Here is a 16161-nt window from a genome sequence, read left to right on the forward strand (position 1 = left end):
AATTTAAACCTGCAAATCCAACACATGGTAGTTTCTCTTCCTCTGCTGTTTCCTTCGCTGTTCGATAAAAACCGGAACACTGAGAGCAACGACACTGATTGCAGCACCGCACTGTACGTTTACTACGGTTTTCCAGTGAGATGTACGTGAGAACTCGGGTCTGCGCGCACGCCTCAGATGGCTCGCTTTGCTGTGGAGATTATGGGAGGAGAGGAGGCGCTCAGGAGGAGGGATATGAAAGGAGCAGCGGAGCATCAAAGCGTCGCTGGGGGTGCGGCGGCGGCGGGGGGGTATCAGCAGGTGTCCAAAACCCTGTCGCCCATCGCCACCCGTCCTCATCCACTGTTTGCAATGACCTTGAGAGCGGGACGTGGGATGAGGTGGGATGGGGGGTTCCCCGTACCCCGATGGACCACTGCACCAGTAGGACGGCGCTGCTCCACGCCTGCAGGTGGCGCCGTTTGCACACCGACAGCCACGTGTTACGCGACCTGCAGATTAATGAGCGGCGGCTCATTTCGAGCACCAACAGCACGTGTGTCTCACACACGCTCATTCTTAGGCCCAAACTGAACTTGTGTGTGTGTGTGTGTGTTCCTGAGGCCCTTGAGGGAGACACTGTGCTCAGCTCCAGTGTGTGTTCACGGTCACTCGGCGATGCGCAGCTGCATGGCGCAGCACACGCACGCACGCACGCACGCACGATGCCAGCATCTGCTCTGAGGTTAATCTGTGGAAAAAAAAGGAGCTCGGAGCTGTTTACTCCTGGGAGACTCAAAACAAGCAGTTTGCGAACACCAAAATAATCAGGGAGGGAAAAAAGCCCTTGATTACAGTATGCAAATGAGGCACCGTTATCGCAGACAGCTGTTGGTGTTTATCTCCTGTTCTGCGGTCGCCACGGATGCGAACGAACATCCCGAGAACAAGACCGTTGTGCTTTGAAACAGAAGTCAAGGATTAAGCACCTCGCGCAAAAAAGACGACGGCAACATATGGAAAATATTAAAATTCAATAATAATTGAGAATACCAGGATGTCCTTCAAATGGTATCTGTGCATCATATTTCTGTGTAATGCATCATTTCTTACTTGTGCAGTGACTTGGGTTAAAGGCCATTCTGAAGGTCTGCAGAATCTGGGATTATTGAACACGGAGACAACTAATAATAAAAAAAACACACACACACACACACACACTTTCAGAACCGCTTGTCCTATACGGGGTCACGGAGCCCACCCGGTAACACAGGGCATAAGGCCGGAGGGGGAGGGGACACACCCAGGACGGGACGCCAGTCCGCCGCAAGGCACCCCAAGCGGGACTCAAACCCCAGACCCACTGGAGAGCAGGATTGTGGTCCAACCCACTGCGCCACCACACCCCCTACTCTAATAAAAAACATTGATTTTTATTATTATTGTACTCATTTGCCTAACATATTTCTCCAAAGTAACTTACAGTGTCTGGTTTGCATACTAAGCTACTTAGAGTTATTTACCCATTTATACAGCAGGATAAATTTAACTGTATCAGTTTAGGGTAAATACCCTGATCAAGGGCGGTACAGAGGTGGGATTCGAACCCAGATCTGTTGGCTGCAAGGTGATAACGAACTACTTCGATACTACCTTTCTAAAGACTGGCATTGATTACATTATTGGTCACTGCTGGACGCCCCGAGGAGCCAAATCTGAGCTTTAGTAACTCTGTGTGTGTGTGTGTGTGTGTGTGTGTGTGTGTGTGTGTGTGTGTGTGTGTGTGTGTGTGTGTGTGTGTGTGTCGAACACACAGCACATAAAGTGTTCATTAAGGTTGCACGTGGCTGTCGGTCCTCTACCACTTTAGCTCCACTTCAGGGCTCCAAAAAAAACGCTGGTGGAAATGTTTGTAACGTGTGATGGATGTGCTCCCTCTAGCGCCCCCAGCTGGATGGTGGGGATGTAATTATTAACAGCTTAACCTGCACAGCTCCTATTGTCTGGAGGAAACTCAATTTCAGCTCAGTTTGATTTATACACGTAAGAAGGGCTTAGTGCTTAGCGGGACCATCGCCTGGCAATCAGCGGACCTGGGTTTGAATTCCACCTCCTCCTGTAGTTTCCTTGATGAAGGTATTTACTCTGAGTTGATAAGTGAAACGGGGGGTGCGGTGGTGCAGCGGGTTGGACCTCATCCTGCTCTCCGGTGGGCCTGGGGCTCGAGTCCCACTTGGGGTGCCTTGTGATGGACTGGTGTCCTGTCCTGGGTGTGTCCCCTCCCCCTCCAGCCCTGTGCTGCCAGGCTAGGCTCCGGCTCCTTGCGACCCCATATGGGACAAGCGGTTCAGATGGTGTGTGTGTGTGTGTGTGTGTGTGTGTGTGTGTGTTGAGTGAAATGACCCTGCTGTACAATCAGGTACATAGCTATAAGTAGGTTAGGGTACAAACCTTACCCTGTAAATCACTTTAGACAATACTGTCAAATTCATAATGGTCATAATAATTTGGTAGCATGTACACTATGTGCCAGTGGCAAGAAATTCAAATGTACCTTTCAGGTTTTCCATTCACAGTACCATCCTCATCAGAGTCTCCATTAGCTGGTATGTCTTGTCATTATGCTTGTCGAAATAAGGCAATAATATCCAGATGATCTTCACTTGCTGCTGATTACTCTTAGTTGTCAGCGCAATCAGTTGAAGGTCAGTGTAACAGTATATGTGTTGTGTTCCGGTGGGATGTTGGCAACAATTAAACCCAACAGGAAGGAATGCATAACATCAAAAATTAAGAGACATATTTTCTACATTTATGAAAGTCTTGGTTTTATACTGAAACCCATATCTAATGTGATCATCATGTGCCAGTGCAGTCAGGAAGTGATGATAACTGCATTTGGATTTTTCCTTTCTAAAAATTCTTTATCTTATTCCAAGGTCACTTACATTGTCTGATTAGCAATTTTACAATGATTTTCCCATGTTTACAGCAGGGTACTTTTACCAGATCAGGTTCATGGTAAGTACGTCCATCAAATGTAGTGCAGAAGCAGGGTTTGAACCAGGAAACTTAAGACTGCACGGTGAGAACTCAAACCGCTACGCCACCTTGTGATTCCAATCAGTCTGGTACAAGTATTATGTGAAAGACCTTTCTGTACTAATATGTGTAAAAAAAAAAAATCAGATATTTCTGGAAAAGAAGGATACAAAGGCCCCCTTTAGCAGGAATCAGCCTGTTCTTCATTAGTTTTTTGTTGTTTCCATTTAGGTGGCAAAAAAGTGCAAACTGCCAACGCAGCCGAAATGTGTCCCGAGTGCAGAGGCATTGTGGGTAGGAGCACAGTGAGAACGTGGGGGAGACACTCACCAGCTGCTGGCCCCTGGGACCCCAGCCGGCATACTGCAGGGTCACGTGAGGCACCTCCGGGGGGCTCAGATTCAGCGTCTCACTGCAGGGGGGGAACAGCCAGAGAACCAGGTCTCACCTTCATACGTCCTTTTTGCCGTCTCGTAACAAACGTTCGACAAGCCAGACGAGGCGCACAGAAGCCACCTTCGTGATTCATCTGGAAACGAGGCGTGAGAAAGTATAAAAATATCCTAATATTTCAGGTGTGTGTGTGGGGAGGCTGTCAGGTCATTCCAGGTCACGCGTAAGCTGGAGCTGCTCTACTCTTCCTGGCCACTAGATGGCAGCATGCACAGCTCATAGCGTAACGGCCCTTAACTTCACTAATAAGGAATAACTCATTTTGTTTAGACATTTCAAATTATGGTCATTACCATGTTTATTTACCTGTTCTGCAGCGCTGTGAATGCTCTTTGCACAGGCAGTAATGAAAATATGCCGAATGAGTCAAGAAGACGAGTGCTCGATACTCACGGAGTATCCAAGCTGCAGATGATGTAGGATGCTGTGAATGAATGCTGATAAACCTGCAGGAAAAATCCAGACGCATATCAGTCTGAGTCGGGGGTGGGGCGTCAGAGGTGCCGTATGGAGCGGGTAGGGCACCGTAGAGCAGGATATGAATAGGATCAGCCCCCGCCCACCCCCTCATTGGGTCACTGTCATTCTGATATGTGTCACGTCTGTCTGCCAGTGTTTAAACTGCCCTTCTGGGAGACAGCATGGTCCAGCAGCTGCTGCCCATCCTGTCCGAAATCAGTCATCGGTGTGGTAGTAGTGATGCGAGCCAGCCGTAAGAGAGAGCTACGCACTCATACCCTTTGACAACAGGGTGGTGTGTTTGGGCAGGGGTTATCTTTCCTTCGTGTGTTTCCCCATGCGTTTCCCTGGGTAACGGCCAGCCTCTCACCGGCGTCGGGCCGACTGTCTCCAGCAGATGTCCTGATGAGCCGTGACAGCGATGAAAATTTAATTGTCTCTGTTATTTCCACTTGTCGTGCACGCCAGTCCAGGCAGATCCTGCAGCGTGGTGCCTTCAGCAGGCCTCAGCTTCATGGTACTGAGCTCAGTCAGAAATGCTGTACCCACCTTGTTTGAATTGCATTTTTTGGGAATGTGTATGTTTTTAGTCAGTTGCACTAATCGCCCAGCCAACACCATGAGCGAAAGGAGAGAAGAATCAATTTCTTGGACTCATTAGCTCAGCTAAGCACAAAGTGCTACAGCAGCGATTAGTTTAGATGATCACGCTGCTGTTACTCTTTCTGTGGCATCGGGCAGAGATGTCAGTGTGTCCAGCCAGCTCCACCCCTGTCCCTCTAGCCCTCCTCCACTGCATTAGCTCCACTCTATTTAAGCAGCTCCACCTCCATCTCACCATTCCCACTTCTGTTCCACCAACCCCGAACCTGCGCGTCCCTCGGTTCGGCCTTCAATTCCCCAGTCCCGCCTCAAGCCCCAGTTCAGCCTTCATCTCACAAGCCTCATCTCCATCCTACCAGGTCAACCTCTTTCACCAGGCTTCACCTCCACCTCCCCTTTTCTGCCTCTGTCCTCCAAACCCAACCTCCATTCCACCAGTCCCATCTCCGCCCCACCAGCGCTGCCTGTATGCCACTAGATCTGCCCCATTTAAACGGTTCCACCTCCATCCCAGCAGCCTCGCCTCCACCCCATGAGCCCTGCCTCCGCCTCACCAGCTCCGTCTCCATCCCAGCAGCCCTTCATCCTTTACATAAGCTCTGCCTCCAGCACATGTGCTGCTCAGGCAGCTCTGAGGACTTTCACAGGCATTAACTGTTTTCCACCCCAATGTCCTACCAAAGCTCTCTGAAATGGGCTACACCACCATTGACAGATCTACAGACAAACCACAACTTTGCATGCTGGGAATGGGGGGGGTGAAACATACAGTATATCACCTGTACATATATTTTCAGCAATGAGCTGAAATTACTCTAAACATCTTGGATGCGTGTGTATGTGTGTATGCGTTTTCTTTTTAACCCGTGTCTTTTTTTTTGTCGTTACATACAAGAGAAGCATCTTTCCACACTGGACAAAAAAGCAAAGGAAGCAGGACTCACGGGGGCGACGCTGTAAGCGAGCAGCACATACTTCAAGTCAGGCGACAGTTCATATTTGCTGGCTTTGTACGTCGTCTGGGAAGTGAGAAAAGATGAAAGGGTGTTTGCTCGTGTGTCACGTCTCCATCTCCATCCCCGTCTCCACATTCGGGGTATAATTTGGTTTGACACGTTGTTTTATTCCAAGCAACCATAAGCTCGAAACTGCATTTCACATTCGACTGGATGACAGAGCAACGCGGCAGTGAGCCTCTCAAGCATCAAACGTGGATCACATTAAAAAAAAACGGCAAAAGCAGCAGAGCTCTGAGACGCTCAGACTGATGAAAAAACATGTTTAACATTAATACCTCAGAACAAAAGCAGTTAAGTGGACAGTATTAAAGAAACTTCTGGAAGTGAAATTGCAATACTCACAAACTTCTTGTTTTGTACTAAAACTGTTGACTGATTTGTCTTGACGTTGAACCTGACTACATCCCCTTCTCGAGTCCGGTACAGCAACTCGTCCCCTGGGGAAAAAAAAAAAAACCTGAGGATTTAACCCAACCACATCAACAACATGAGTCATGGTTTGAGAACTTTGGATCATAATTTCTGTCTTTCGCATAATTCTGCTGAACTTGGAGGGTCTTGAAGACCCTGATCCTGGCAATCTTTAATTACTATCGTCTCTTCAGGTGGAGTGTTTATACATCAACAGTCTCACTGCAACTAGATATGTTCCCAATGACACTGTCACTAGTTTCAATCAGGTCATTTTAGGTGACATATATGGTACCTCAGAGTTGGGGACTCCAGGAATTGAGACTACAGGACAAATCTTCTAGAGCCATGATGTATAGGACCAGTCTTCCTACTGTAAGGCATGCAAGGCCAATCTTCTAGGGGCTTTTCCTAACCATGGTCTACAAGGACTGATCTTCATGGAATTAGGGTTACAAGACTGATCTTCCAGCTGCAGGGGTCTGCAGGACCGATCTTGGAGTCGGGGTCTACAGATTCAAGTCTTTGATTTTTTATTCATTCTTTCGAGTTCAGCTCTTCCAAGGAGTGAATTTGGGAGTTAGTAGGGGACCCTCTTCTCTAAAAGGAATAGCAAGTGCAGAGACTTATTTTGTTCCTTCCTTCTGAAAATGTATCCCTTCACAAAACAAATGAAAAACTGAGAAAGAAACCCATCCCTCCCACCCACCATATCTATAAATACCACAATACTGCTAATCTTGGCCAAAAAGCCAAGAACAGCCTTTGCAGTTGACTGCAGATTCAAAACCGATATTTCATGTAAACCTAATTCTTAATGCAGACCCACTTTATGAAATTATAATTGTTAATAAATGAACACAGATTGTATTTGTAATTTTGTTGGCTGTCTGGTTCTTCCCGGCCCTTTCAGGATCTATTTTCAGTAATTTGCTCCGATTCTTTAGTCAGCCTAGTGAGGCTCCCTCTCCATGTCGAGTAGCTCTACTCTAAAACAACAATACACACACAACAAGGCTGAGCATCCTACAGCCTCTCTCCTCCAAACCTCCTCTGACTGTGGAAGAGGTTGGGGTGCTCAGCCTGCTGGCTGTCTGGAGTGCAAGCATCTGTTACAGGAAATACACTGGATTTATAATTGGCCAAATATATCACAGTCAGAACTGATCAAGGACATAAAGAATATATATTATAAGCAGAACGGAGTAAATGACAAACATGGTACGCAGTTCCTAATCTTCTGAACACAGTTGGGTCTGGATGTTTGTTTTGTTTCTAACTAAAAGTTACATTTACTTCCATATGTCATAATCAATAAAAACTTAACGGAAAATTTTCCTTGATTAATTACAGGCTGGGTTCTGTAAAAGCCTCAGATAACACCGTAATAAATAAAAATATTTTGCAAGACTTTAAATTTAACGTCAAGCCACATTACACTTTTCTTTTACTTTTTTAGCGTCATCACTAAAAGCTACTGATCAGCTTCCCATAAACATGTGCAGCGTTCCTCATCTTGTTATTGATCACTGACACTTAGGAATGCCAGATGAGCTGTAAATGGAAGTGAGCTGAACTAACCACACTGTTATTCTGTTTCAGTGCACTTTACTGCCATCTATTGGCCGGATGTGTAAACACAGGTTGCGTTTTCTCTGCTACACAGCGAAAATGTAGAAAACAGATTAGTGGAGAAAGTGCAATCAAAAATAAATATACGAACTGGAAAATGTTTGTGTCTTCAAACATTCGTAAGCGTTTCTAAGCCAGGGAACGACAGAAAAGTGTCTGAGTATATCACAGACAAATTGTGCAAACGCATCACACCTTATTGTATTCTTTTCACATTTTGTCAAGTCGGGGTCAAGCACTATTGCTGCGGTCATCAATAAAACCATGTTTCTCTCTGTCGTTCTCTGCACGCCACAAGGACACATCACAATGCAGCACCGCGAAGGCCGTTCTCCAAACACCTCAAACATCCGGCAAAATCAATTTGACCTCCTTCTGCTCTCATGCTCCACAAAGCGCTCAAAGTTAAACTGTAACAATGCAACACCCATGGGGCAGCGATCAATTACCTCCCCCTCTTAATCAATACTGCAAAAATATTCATGGTGAGCCGTTAGATGGGAAGAGGTTCAAATTGCAAAATTTTAAAATTCAAATATATGTGTGACGACGAGGTGTTTAATGAACATCCTGATTTTTACATGTATTTCAGTGCTCACACTCTAAAATCATCCGTGTGGAGAACCTTTCCAAAATCTGTGCTTGTGCTGCTCACAGTAACCCAAGTGAGAGAACCCATCTAGACTGATTGTTGTTTTAGACGACGGAGGAGGAAAGTAATTATGTGTTTGCTGGTAACTGCATCCAGCCTCTGAAGCGGGATGATCATGAGGGTCACACCACACCAGGGTGTTCTGGGATTAGGCCCAGTGCGGTCAGAGCCTCCCCAACTGGACCGGAAGGGAAAGCCTTCCTGCGCCAGTGAGATATCGACGTTTACTCAGAATCCCTGAGGGCTGCATCGAGAGCGAACGTCGCTCCGTGGCGAGAAGCCCGCTCGTGGATTTGATTGGCTCCGCAGGAGATTCTGGGAAGATCCCTTGGGAAGCTGAGCAAAAGTTTTACCTCCTGCTCCGGCAGTTAATTATCTCTGCCCGACTACCCAGGATGGCGATTTCCCGCCATCTCCAGCCGCAGTGGCAGCAATCATTTCCAAGGTTTTACTCTTGCGGGGAATATCAGATTCAATCAATCACACGACTTCATTAAGATTATTGTGTTGAATCACGAAAGGAGCAAATCACTGAAAGAAAAAACCAGCTAATAACCCTTTCCACAGGGGAATACAGGGTGATCTTGGCTTTTATGGACAATGAACAATGGCTGTGACATCGGGGTGTATCTCTATTTTTTAGGGTCAAGCCGAATTGTTTCGAAACAATGTTGGACCTTGAAATGTGTGATCACTAAGGGAACTTGCCGCTAGAGGGACTTCAGTGCCAATTTTTTCCCCAAATGGCCTCGCCAAATTTTATCGGCTCTTGTGCATAACTTGGATGGTCATGATTCTGCCTGCAGGTTGGACCTGTAGATCGACCGTGCACATTTTGCATATATTACTGGGCTCAGCAGCCGGGGTCTCAGCACAAATAAGGTGATTCAAAGAGGACAGCCATCATGGGATGACTGAATGTTATGACCTAAACTCTTAATGGTTCCGCTCTATCATGTCTTTGTGAGGAATGGATCGCTCTAGCTTGTCTTACCCTTATATCTTTTTTCAAAAGTTCAGTTCATGTTTTCGTGACGAGGTAAGTCCAAACAGTAAACTTAGGGGGAAAATATTCATATAAAGATACTATGCAGACGGAGACTTTGTAGGGTTCAATGAACATATGTTGGCTCTAAGGTTCAGGCAAATACTACATCTTGTGAAAAAGAGTGACTGGGCCTGAAACGGTTACAAATCTGCACCATGGCAAGACTCTAGCTGAAATACCCAGGAAGCCAGACCCTGCTGTAGCTTTGGTTCCTTCTCCAGATGCTTCACATTCACACACTGCATAACCTTTCCTTTGACTGCTGAGGCCATGGGAAGGTCTTAGCAGTGGTCTGCAACTCTCCAAAATATGCTATTTTTCCTCACGAAGGGTTTTTCTGCTGGAAATGGAATCCTCAAGGTGTAGAATAATACATATTAATTCACACAGTGAAGTGTTCAGATATGACGTGTGGCCACTGCTCATGGAGATCACCCAGCGGCGAGAAAGGAAAGGACCATAATCCAGCAAATCCAATAACATCCAAGCACATTTTCTACATTTTTTATATTGCAATGCCAGAAAAGGCTTACATCTTCAGTGTGACAATACCCAATGGGAATTCTTACAGCTCCATACTTAATAAATAATTTCCTTAGAAAGGAGAAGCTGAGGTTTAGAGATTCAGAGACAACTATTAATTAAAACGATTTACTGTATGTTCCTTTTAGTAGATTTGAGTCCTGCTTCAGTTGCTTTCATTTATATGTCAAAATTCTGTAACCCTTTCCTCAGCAACGGTGCTGTGCATAAAATAGCTTCAGCATAATCACACAAAACAGAGTGCAGAGACAAAATTGCCCATACAAAAGTCCTATAATAATAAGTACCTCTTGAGACCCAAAAAGGTATTTGGATTTATTTCTAGGACTTCTAGGCAGTTGTCCAAGCCCAGCCCCCAAATTAGTGATATCCTATAAAATCATACAGCGTCCTCTAAAAGGTACGTTAGGAGTCAGCATTGCATAATAGCATACAGCTTGGGAGATAAACTGCAACATCTGTCTTCTAGAGTGGACAAAGATAAATGGTGAGGTCTTGGGAGGAAAATAATGATATACCATTTACGAAGGTGTCTAATTAGGTTTTTAAAGGTATATCAGATTATTACATTTTCCAAGGGTATAACGCAGGCACCTTTTTGAATTTGAGCACTTTTTCACCCACATTCATAACATACAGACCACCTGCTGATTTCTTCACCCTCTTGGATGTTTGAAATTCGAAAGGATTTAAAAAGTCACTGAGGAGTGCAAAGATAAGTAGCCCATCAGGTGTCTGTCAGCTTCACAGAACATTGCCGATGGCTCCATACTGCTGAATGCAGATTTTATAATGTGCCAAAGTGATGTGTTCAGAAGTGGTTTGACCCCACCCCACCCCAGGCTCACCGCTTATCCACCTGGCACCCGGGTCATGGACTCTGAAGGCTTCGCTGGTGATATTTTCAACTGTTACCTTCTTTTTGCGAGCCAGGCTGTCATCTTCACCTGCAGGGAAAGGGACACAAGAAACAACAATTTTATTTAAAAGAATGGAATAAAACAAAGGCCAGAGCCCAAGATAGTGATAGCAGGTCAGCAAAGATGCATCGTCCCAGCAAAGGCCATCAATAATCGCCCAGTGTTTCTTTTTAATCTAAACACTATATCGATAAACATGGATTTATACATTGTCCTGCCATGTTATATAAATACATTTCCTTAGCAGATATTTCCAAAGCAAAGCATATTTCTCCGTATGCTGTTGGATAAGAGTTATGACATAATCCATCTATCTGGGTTTATTTTAGTTGGTTCATATCATTGCCTACAGATGCAGTTTTCAACAATTTCTTCAGCTAGATGTAGAAACACCATTTGTGCTCTATGGTATAACAACAGCATACAGTGTGGGACTTGAACCTGCAGCCTTCAAAGCACAAGGTCAGATCTTTATCTAATAACCTTCTGGCATTTTCTCTGCTAGTCCTCTGTGAAGTGCCTTTGGCAGTAGTGTGTTGTCTCCTCCGTCTTGCCGCGGAGTCGAGCACATGGTGATGTGTGTGTTACGTAAGGCATCTGGACCCATGGCTGTGTTCCTGTGGCACACCCACTGCTACGGGATGGCGCTCCTGTCCGATCAGACGTAAAAAAGCCCTGTATCTCAGATATTCTGCTGATGAAGTGCACGCACGAACCCATTTCTTGAAAAATAAATAAATAAATAAAAAATTGAAAACGGAATTGTTGAAGCGAGTTGCAGCACTGTACTTCCCTGGGATGCACCGTGTCACTTCATTTATTTCAGAAATGATTTCCTGCATCAAATATGATAACAGCCTTTCAATTCCAGCGCAATCTATATGCATGGGAGACAAGGACTGTATCTGATTCACGAAGTTCATTTCAATTCCGAATGCATTTTGTTTATCTTTTCAAGTTATGGAAAATTTGATTTTGAGATCATGTGGACTGAATTTTAACAAGGGAGCAGCAGATTGTGCTTTATGTAAATCAACGTGATAACTGTAAAACTGTTTGCTTATTGGATCGCGGAAATCTAAATAGCTGCTCAATGAGGATTTCCAAAATGACAATGTAAATGGAAGAAAATAACACAAGTACGGAAAAAAAAAAAAAAAACAATAATAAACCATGACTTTTTTGAGCGAATTGAGGTGCTGAGCAGCGCTATTATCTACTACTCTCAAAAGCTCAACAAAACCAATGATGGTATAGAGTGCGCATGACTGCTGGGATTTGGCTGAACTGTTATCGCCAGTGTTTTACTTATTTCATTCTTCTTGATGGAAGGAAGGGCGTCGAGCAGGCCAGGCAAGAAGCGGTCAAGATCGGTCGAGGGGCTGGGGACCCCACGCCGTGAAATCTCGAGCGTTGCCCGTGTGGCTCTTGTGCACAAACCCTGAAGCTGTGGTAAGTGTCCTCCAGAGGCGAGGGTTCTAAAACAAGACATCCGCCGAAGGGTCAAATGGCAACGACCCCAGACTGCAGCAGCTCCCCCAGGACGGAGAATGGGTCCAATTAGTTGGTATTTCTTCAGGTCGGCAGGGCAGGACTTGGATTTTTCTTCAGCGGCAAACTGCGTAGCCCACCTTTCTGGAGGCGGCTTCAGAGTATCGCCACGTCACTAAGAGTTAATGAAACGCTAAAGTGCTCTTCATTATTGTAAACGCTGTCATAATAAGTGGAGCTCCATTTTAAGATCTTTCACAGTGACTACCAGGAGTCAGCCTATGTAACGTCCTCAGAAATGAGGGTCTATTAAAAAGTCCACCGTCTACAGCTGTGCTGCGAGACAGGAATTTTTCCACATTTGGCAGATGGGCGCGCTAGCTGTCAGCCTGTCAGTTAGCTGTCATCGCTGTCAAAGGAAAAGTCCTCGGCTTGCTTTCTATGAGACAAACAAGTGCGTCCGGCGGCTCGATCGAGAGCGCTTCTCCTGCCAAAGAGCACTGTCGCCGGGAGAGAATCCAGCGGTTGCGTTTGTCGTGCTCGCTGCCCGGACCATGAGCTCCGGCTCCTCTGCCTGAGAGGGAAACTATTTAAATACAGAGGACCCATCTTACATTTATTCATTTAGCTGACACCTTTCTCCAAAGAAGCTTACTACATTACTGTACCTACAATTATTTCCCCTTTCATATACCTGGGTAATTTGACTGCAGCAACTCAGGGTAAGTACTTTGCTTAAGGCTACTAGAACCAGAGGTGAGAGTCAAACCTGCAACCTTTGGGTTCAAAAGCCACAGCTCTAACCGCTGTGCTATAAACTGTCTTTGGTTTTGGTCTCTTGTGAAAAAGACTTATGCCATCCATCCTGAGCAGGTTCCATATTAAGGCCAGAAAAGAACTAAAGGGGTCTGAATCACAAGGGTGCAGTGGCACAGTGGGTTAGACCACAGTCCTGCTCTCCAGTGGGTCTGGGGTTCAAGTTCTGGCTGGGGGTGCCTTGCAATGGACTAGTGGTGTGTCCCCTCCCCCTCTGGCCTTATCCCCTGTGTTACTGGGTAGGCTCTGGTTCCCCATGACCCTGTATGGGACAAGTGGCTCTGAAAGTGTGTGTGTGGGGTCTGAATCATGATTATGCTGCTTGTTTTGTTCTGCGGAGTCTCCCTCGCAGTCCTGCTTCACACTCGTGGTTGAAGAGTGTGTGATCTTGGGTTTCGGGCCGTGCCTTAGTTGGCTGTGCAACACTTGTTGGGGTGGAGGAGGACCACACTGCATGAGTCACATCTTGCCAGTTTCTGTTGGACATCAACACTCCCTGTGCGTCCCTTGACTCCCACCCGTTTCCATGACAACAAAACTGATGCTACCCACTGGATTTTCACACTTGGCATCCCCAGAGAGCTGGCCCATGCAAATTGCCTTTTTGCTACTTTTCATCACTCAGGTCAAGTAACTGGTAGCATGGTAATGTCAACAGCGACAGAAGCCCTCACTTTGCATGAGAGTGTGGATGTGCTGAGGGGCGGAAGGTGAAGGGCATCAGACCCGGGACTCCAGTGTGTGTTCCAAGCCTCCGCTGGGAACCAGGCAGGAGGACTGGGGAAGGACGGACAGGTCCAGCCAATCACACACAGGAGGGGACGCCATGTGGAGCTGACACCTGTTCAGCCTCAACACACAGCCTTCCTGATCGGCTGGGAGCCTTGTGACAGACCAGCGCGGTAATGCACAAATGAAACCTCACGGCTGCACTGCGGGTGGGATCGTAATCTCTCTGCTGTAGGACAACAGTGAATGAGAGTAAAAAGGAAGAATAGCGTGTCCTGTGCAATAAAGATGAAACATAGAGGACAGTACAGCAGCAACATGTGCTTTTACTTACTTGGTTATTACAGATCACCAAAAATAGGACGTGTCATTATCTCTTATAACTAACAATAAGATGTATTTTTACTTCTTATTACAACAGTAAGATTTATTATCTCTTCCTACCAACAGGATGTGTTATTACCGGTTATTAACAACATGCTGTTTTATTACATTATATCAATAGCTACAAGATACAGTATGTTATTGCTAACATATAATAAATATTATTCCCAGCATTATGTTTTATGGCTATTATTGCCAAAAACATGATGTGCTGTAACCTCTTATTAAACATAACAGGATATGTTATTATATCTTATTACCAATAAAAGGATTTATTATTACCTCTTATTACATCACTATCACAACATGTTTTCGTCATTAAAAATGTGATATATTATTTCTTGATATTACAATGGCAGAAACACAGAAAGGCTCCGTTCCCAGCAAATATCCCCTTTCTACTATTGGACAACGTAATTAAATGCCCAGAGAAAGTGGCCACATTAATGTGTGACTTTAAACGAGCAGTGAAATGGCCCATCTGATGTCCACCTAAAATAAACCGTCATCCAGCAGTAAATGCTACGCTTTATAAAATAAAAAAAATGCGGTTTAAACAAAAAAATTAAACCCCGACAGAAAACAACACGCGGTTAAAGCTGAATCGGCAGGTTCACGTGGCGTGTTAAATGTAAACGTCAGAGAAATTTTTTATAATGTACCATTTACTCGCTCACTCATTTTCCTTAACTGCTTGCCTAGGTCAGGGTCCTAGTGGAATCCCGGAAGTACAGGGCACAAGGCCAAGTTAACGTACCCTTTATTATAATAACATCTTTTCCCTAGAGTGGAAGTCATAAGAACTAATGAGTAGTTCAAAATTGTATATATGTATATAGTGTGTGTGTGTCGACATACATATAAGGGAAGAAAATTAGTCTAGGCGAATTTTACTTATGGCTGTGGCCATTAGCGTACTGTAATCTGAGTTAAAAATGCGTCATGCAGAGGGAAAATGAATCATTACATGTGAAAGCAAACAGGCGCTGTAGAACAGGCGTACTTCACCTCAAGATGTGATTATTCCAACTCCCAGGTTGACTTCGACACACGCCTGGAGCGTGCGCTCTGTGCCATGGGCTCGTCCTCGCCCATAGTCACGCTCCTGCGTTACGCCACGCCTGCCGCTGGGAATTTTTCTTCTTTTTCTATTTAAATGCTTCGTTCATTTCATTGTCATGTGTGAAGAGGCACAATTGGGGAAAAAAGGGTCGCGGGATGTGTACCGCCGTACCTGGCGTGAGCAGGATGACGGAGGTGACGATCAAGGAGCAGATGACCAGAATGACAAGCAGGGCGATTGCGATTCCTTTCCAGTTCCTCTGCGGAGGGTTGCTCCCCACGAGCTCCTGCAAAAGAGCGAACAATCGAGCGTCACCTAAGGACGCGGTCGCGGCTGCAGGACTCTCAAGGAGAAGCGCTGGGAGCGGAGCACGCGAGGCATGCTAATGGGGCCCCGTTCGCACGGCATCCGAAGCATCCGAAGGGAGACGGCCGCAAGCGAGAGCTGCTCGTCTCGGAGTTCTGCGGAAAGTTTTCTGAAAAGACCGGCAAAGGACGCTTTAAAACATAACACTAATGTCCCCTGTAGGCTTGTTAAGGTACGCCTAAAAGGACTCCAGTCTATCACAGGCAAGTCACTCACGCACATTATAGGCAATACAGGGTCACTGATCCACCTGAAAGACATGGTTTGTGGTCAATAAGGGGAAATCCATGCGAACATGGGGAGAACATGCAAATTTCACACAGACTGAGCCAGATTCACACCCTCAGCTCAGGCGCTGTGAGGCACCACCACTACCCTCTGTGCCACCAAATCTTCCATGCTATAAATTATATATAACCCCGCCATGGACGGTCCCAAGCCTGGCTGCGAAAGGAGGAGGGTTGGGCGTGGGGCTAGCTACCCCACACCGTAAAAACCTTGCCAGCTACAGAACTGCCAACAAGAAAACTTCAAGACATCTCAGCTCGAGA

The 16161-nt window shown here is 45.7% G+C and overlaps 1 protein-coding gene across 1 annotated transcript in view; it reads right to left on the bottom strand.

The window, feature by feature from the left end:
• Positions 1-16161, bottom strand: part of LOC108937782 (dipeptidyl aminopeptidase-like protein 6) — a 60411-nt gene that overhangs the window by 16270 nt on the left and 27980 nt on the right. The window contains exons 2-7 of the mRNA XM_018757935.2: positions 15416-15530; positions 10690-10788; positions 5898-5992; positions 5481-5555; positions 3868-3920; positions 3352-3433 (exon numbers count right to left, since the gene is read on the bottom strand). Of these exons, the coding sequence (XP_018613451.1) occupies positions 3352-3433; positions 3868-3920; positions 5481-5555; positions 5898-5992; positions 10690-10788; positions 15416-15530 (519 nt within the window). The remainder of the gene's footprint in view (positions 1-3351; positions 3434-3867; positions 3921-5480; positions 5556-5897; positions 5993-10689; positions 10789-15415; positions 15531-16161) is intronic.

The sequence above is a fragment of the Scleropages formosus genome, chromosome 7 (genome assembly GCF_900964775.1).
Source record: "Scleropages formosus chromosome 7, fSclFor1.1, whole genome shotgun sequence".
Taxonomy (NCBI): Eukaryota; Metazoa; Chordata; class Actinopteri; order Osteoglossiformes; family Osteoglossidae; genus Scleropages; species Scleropages formosus.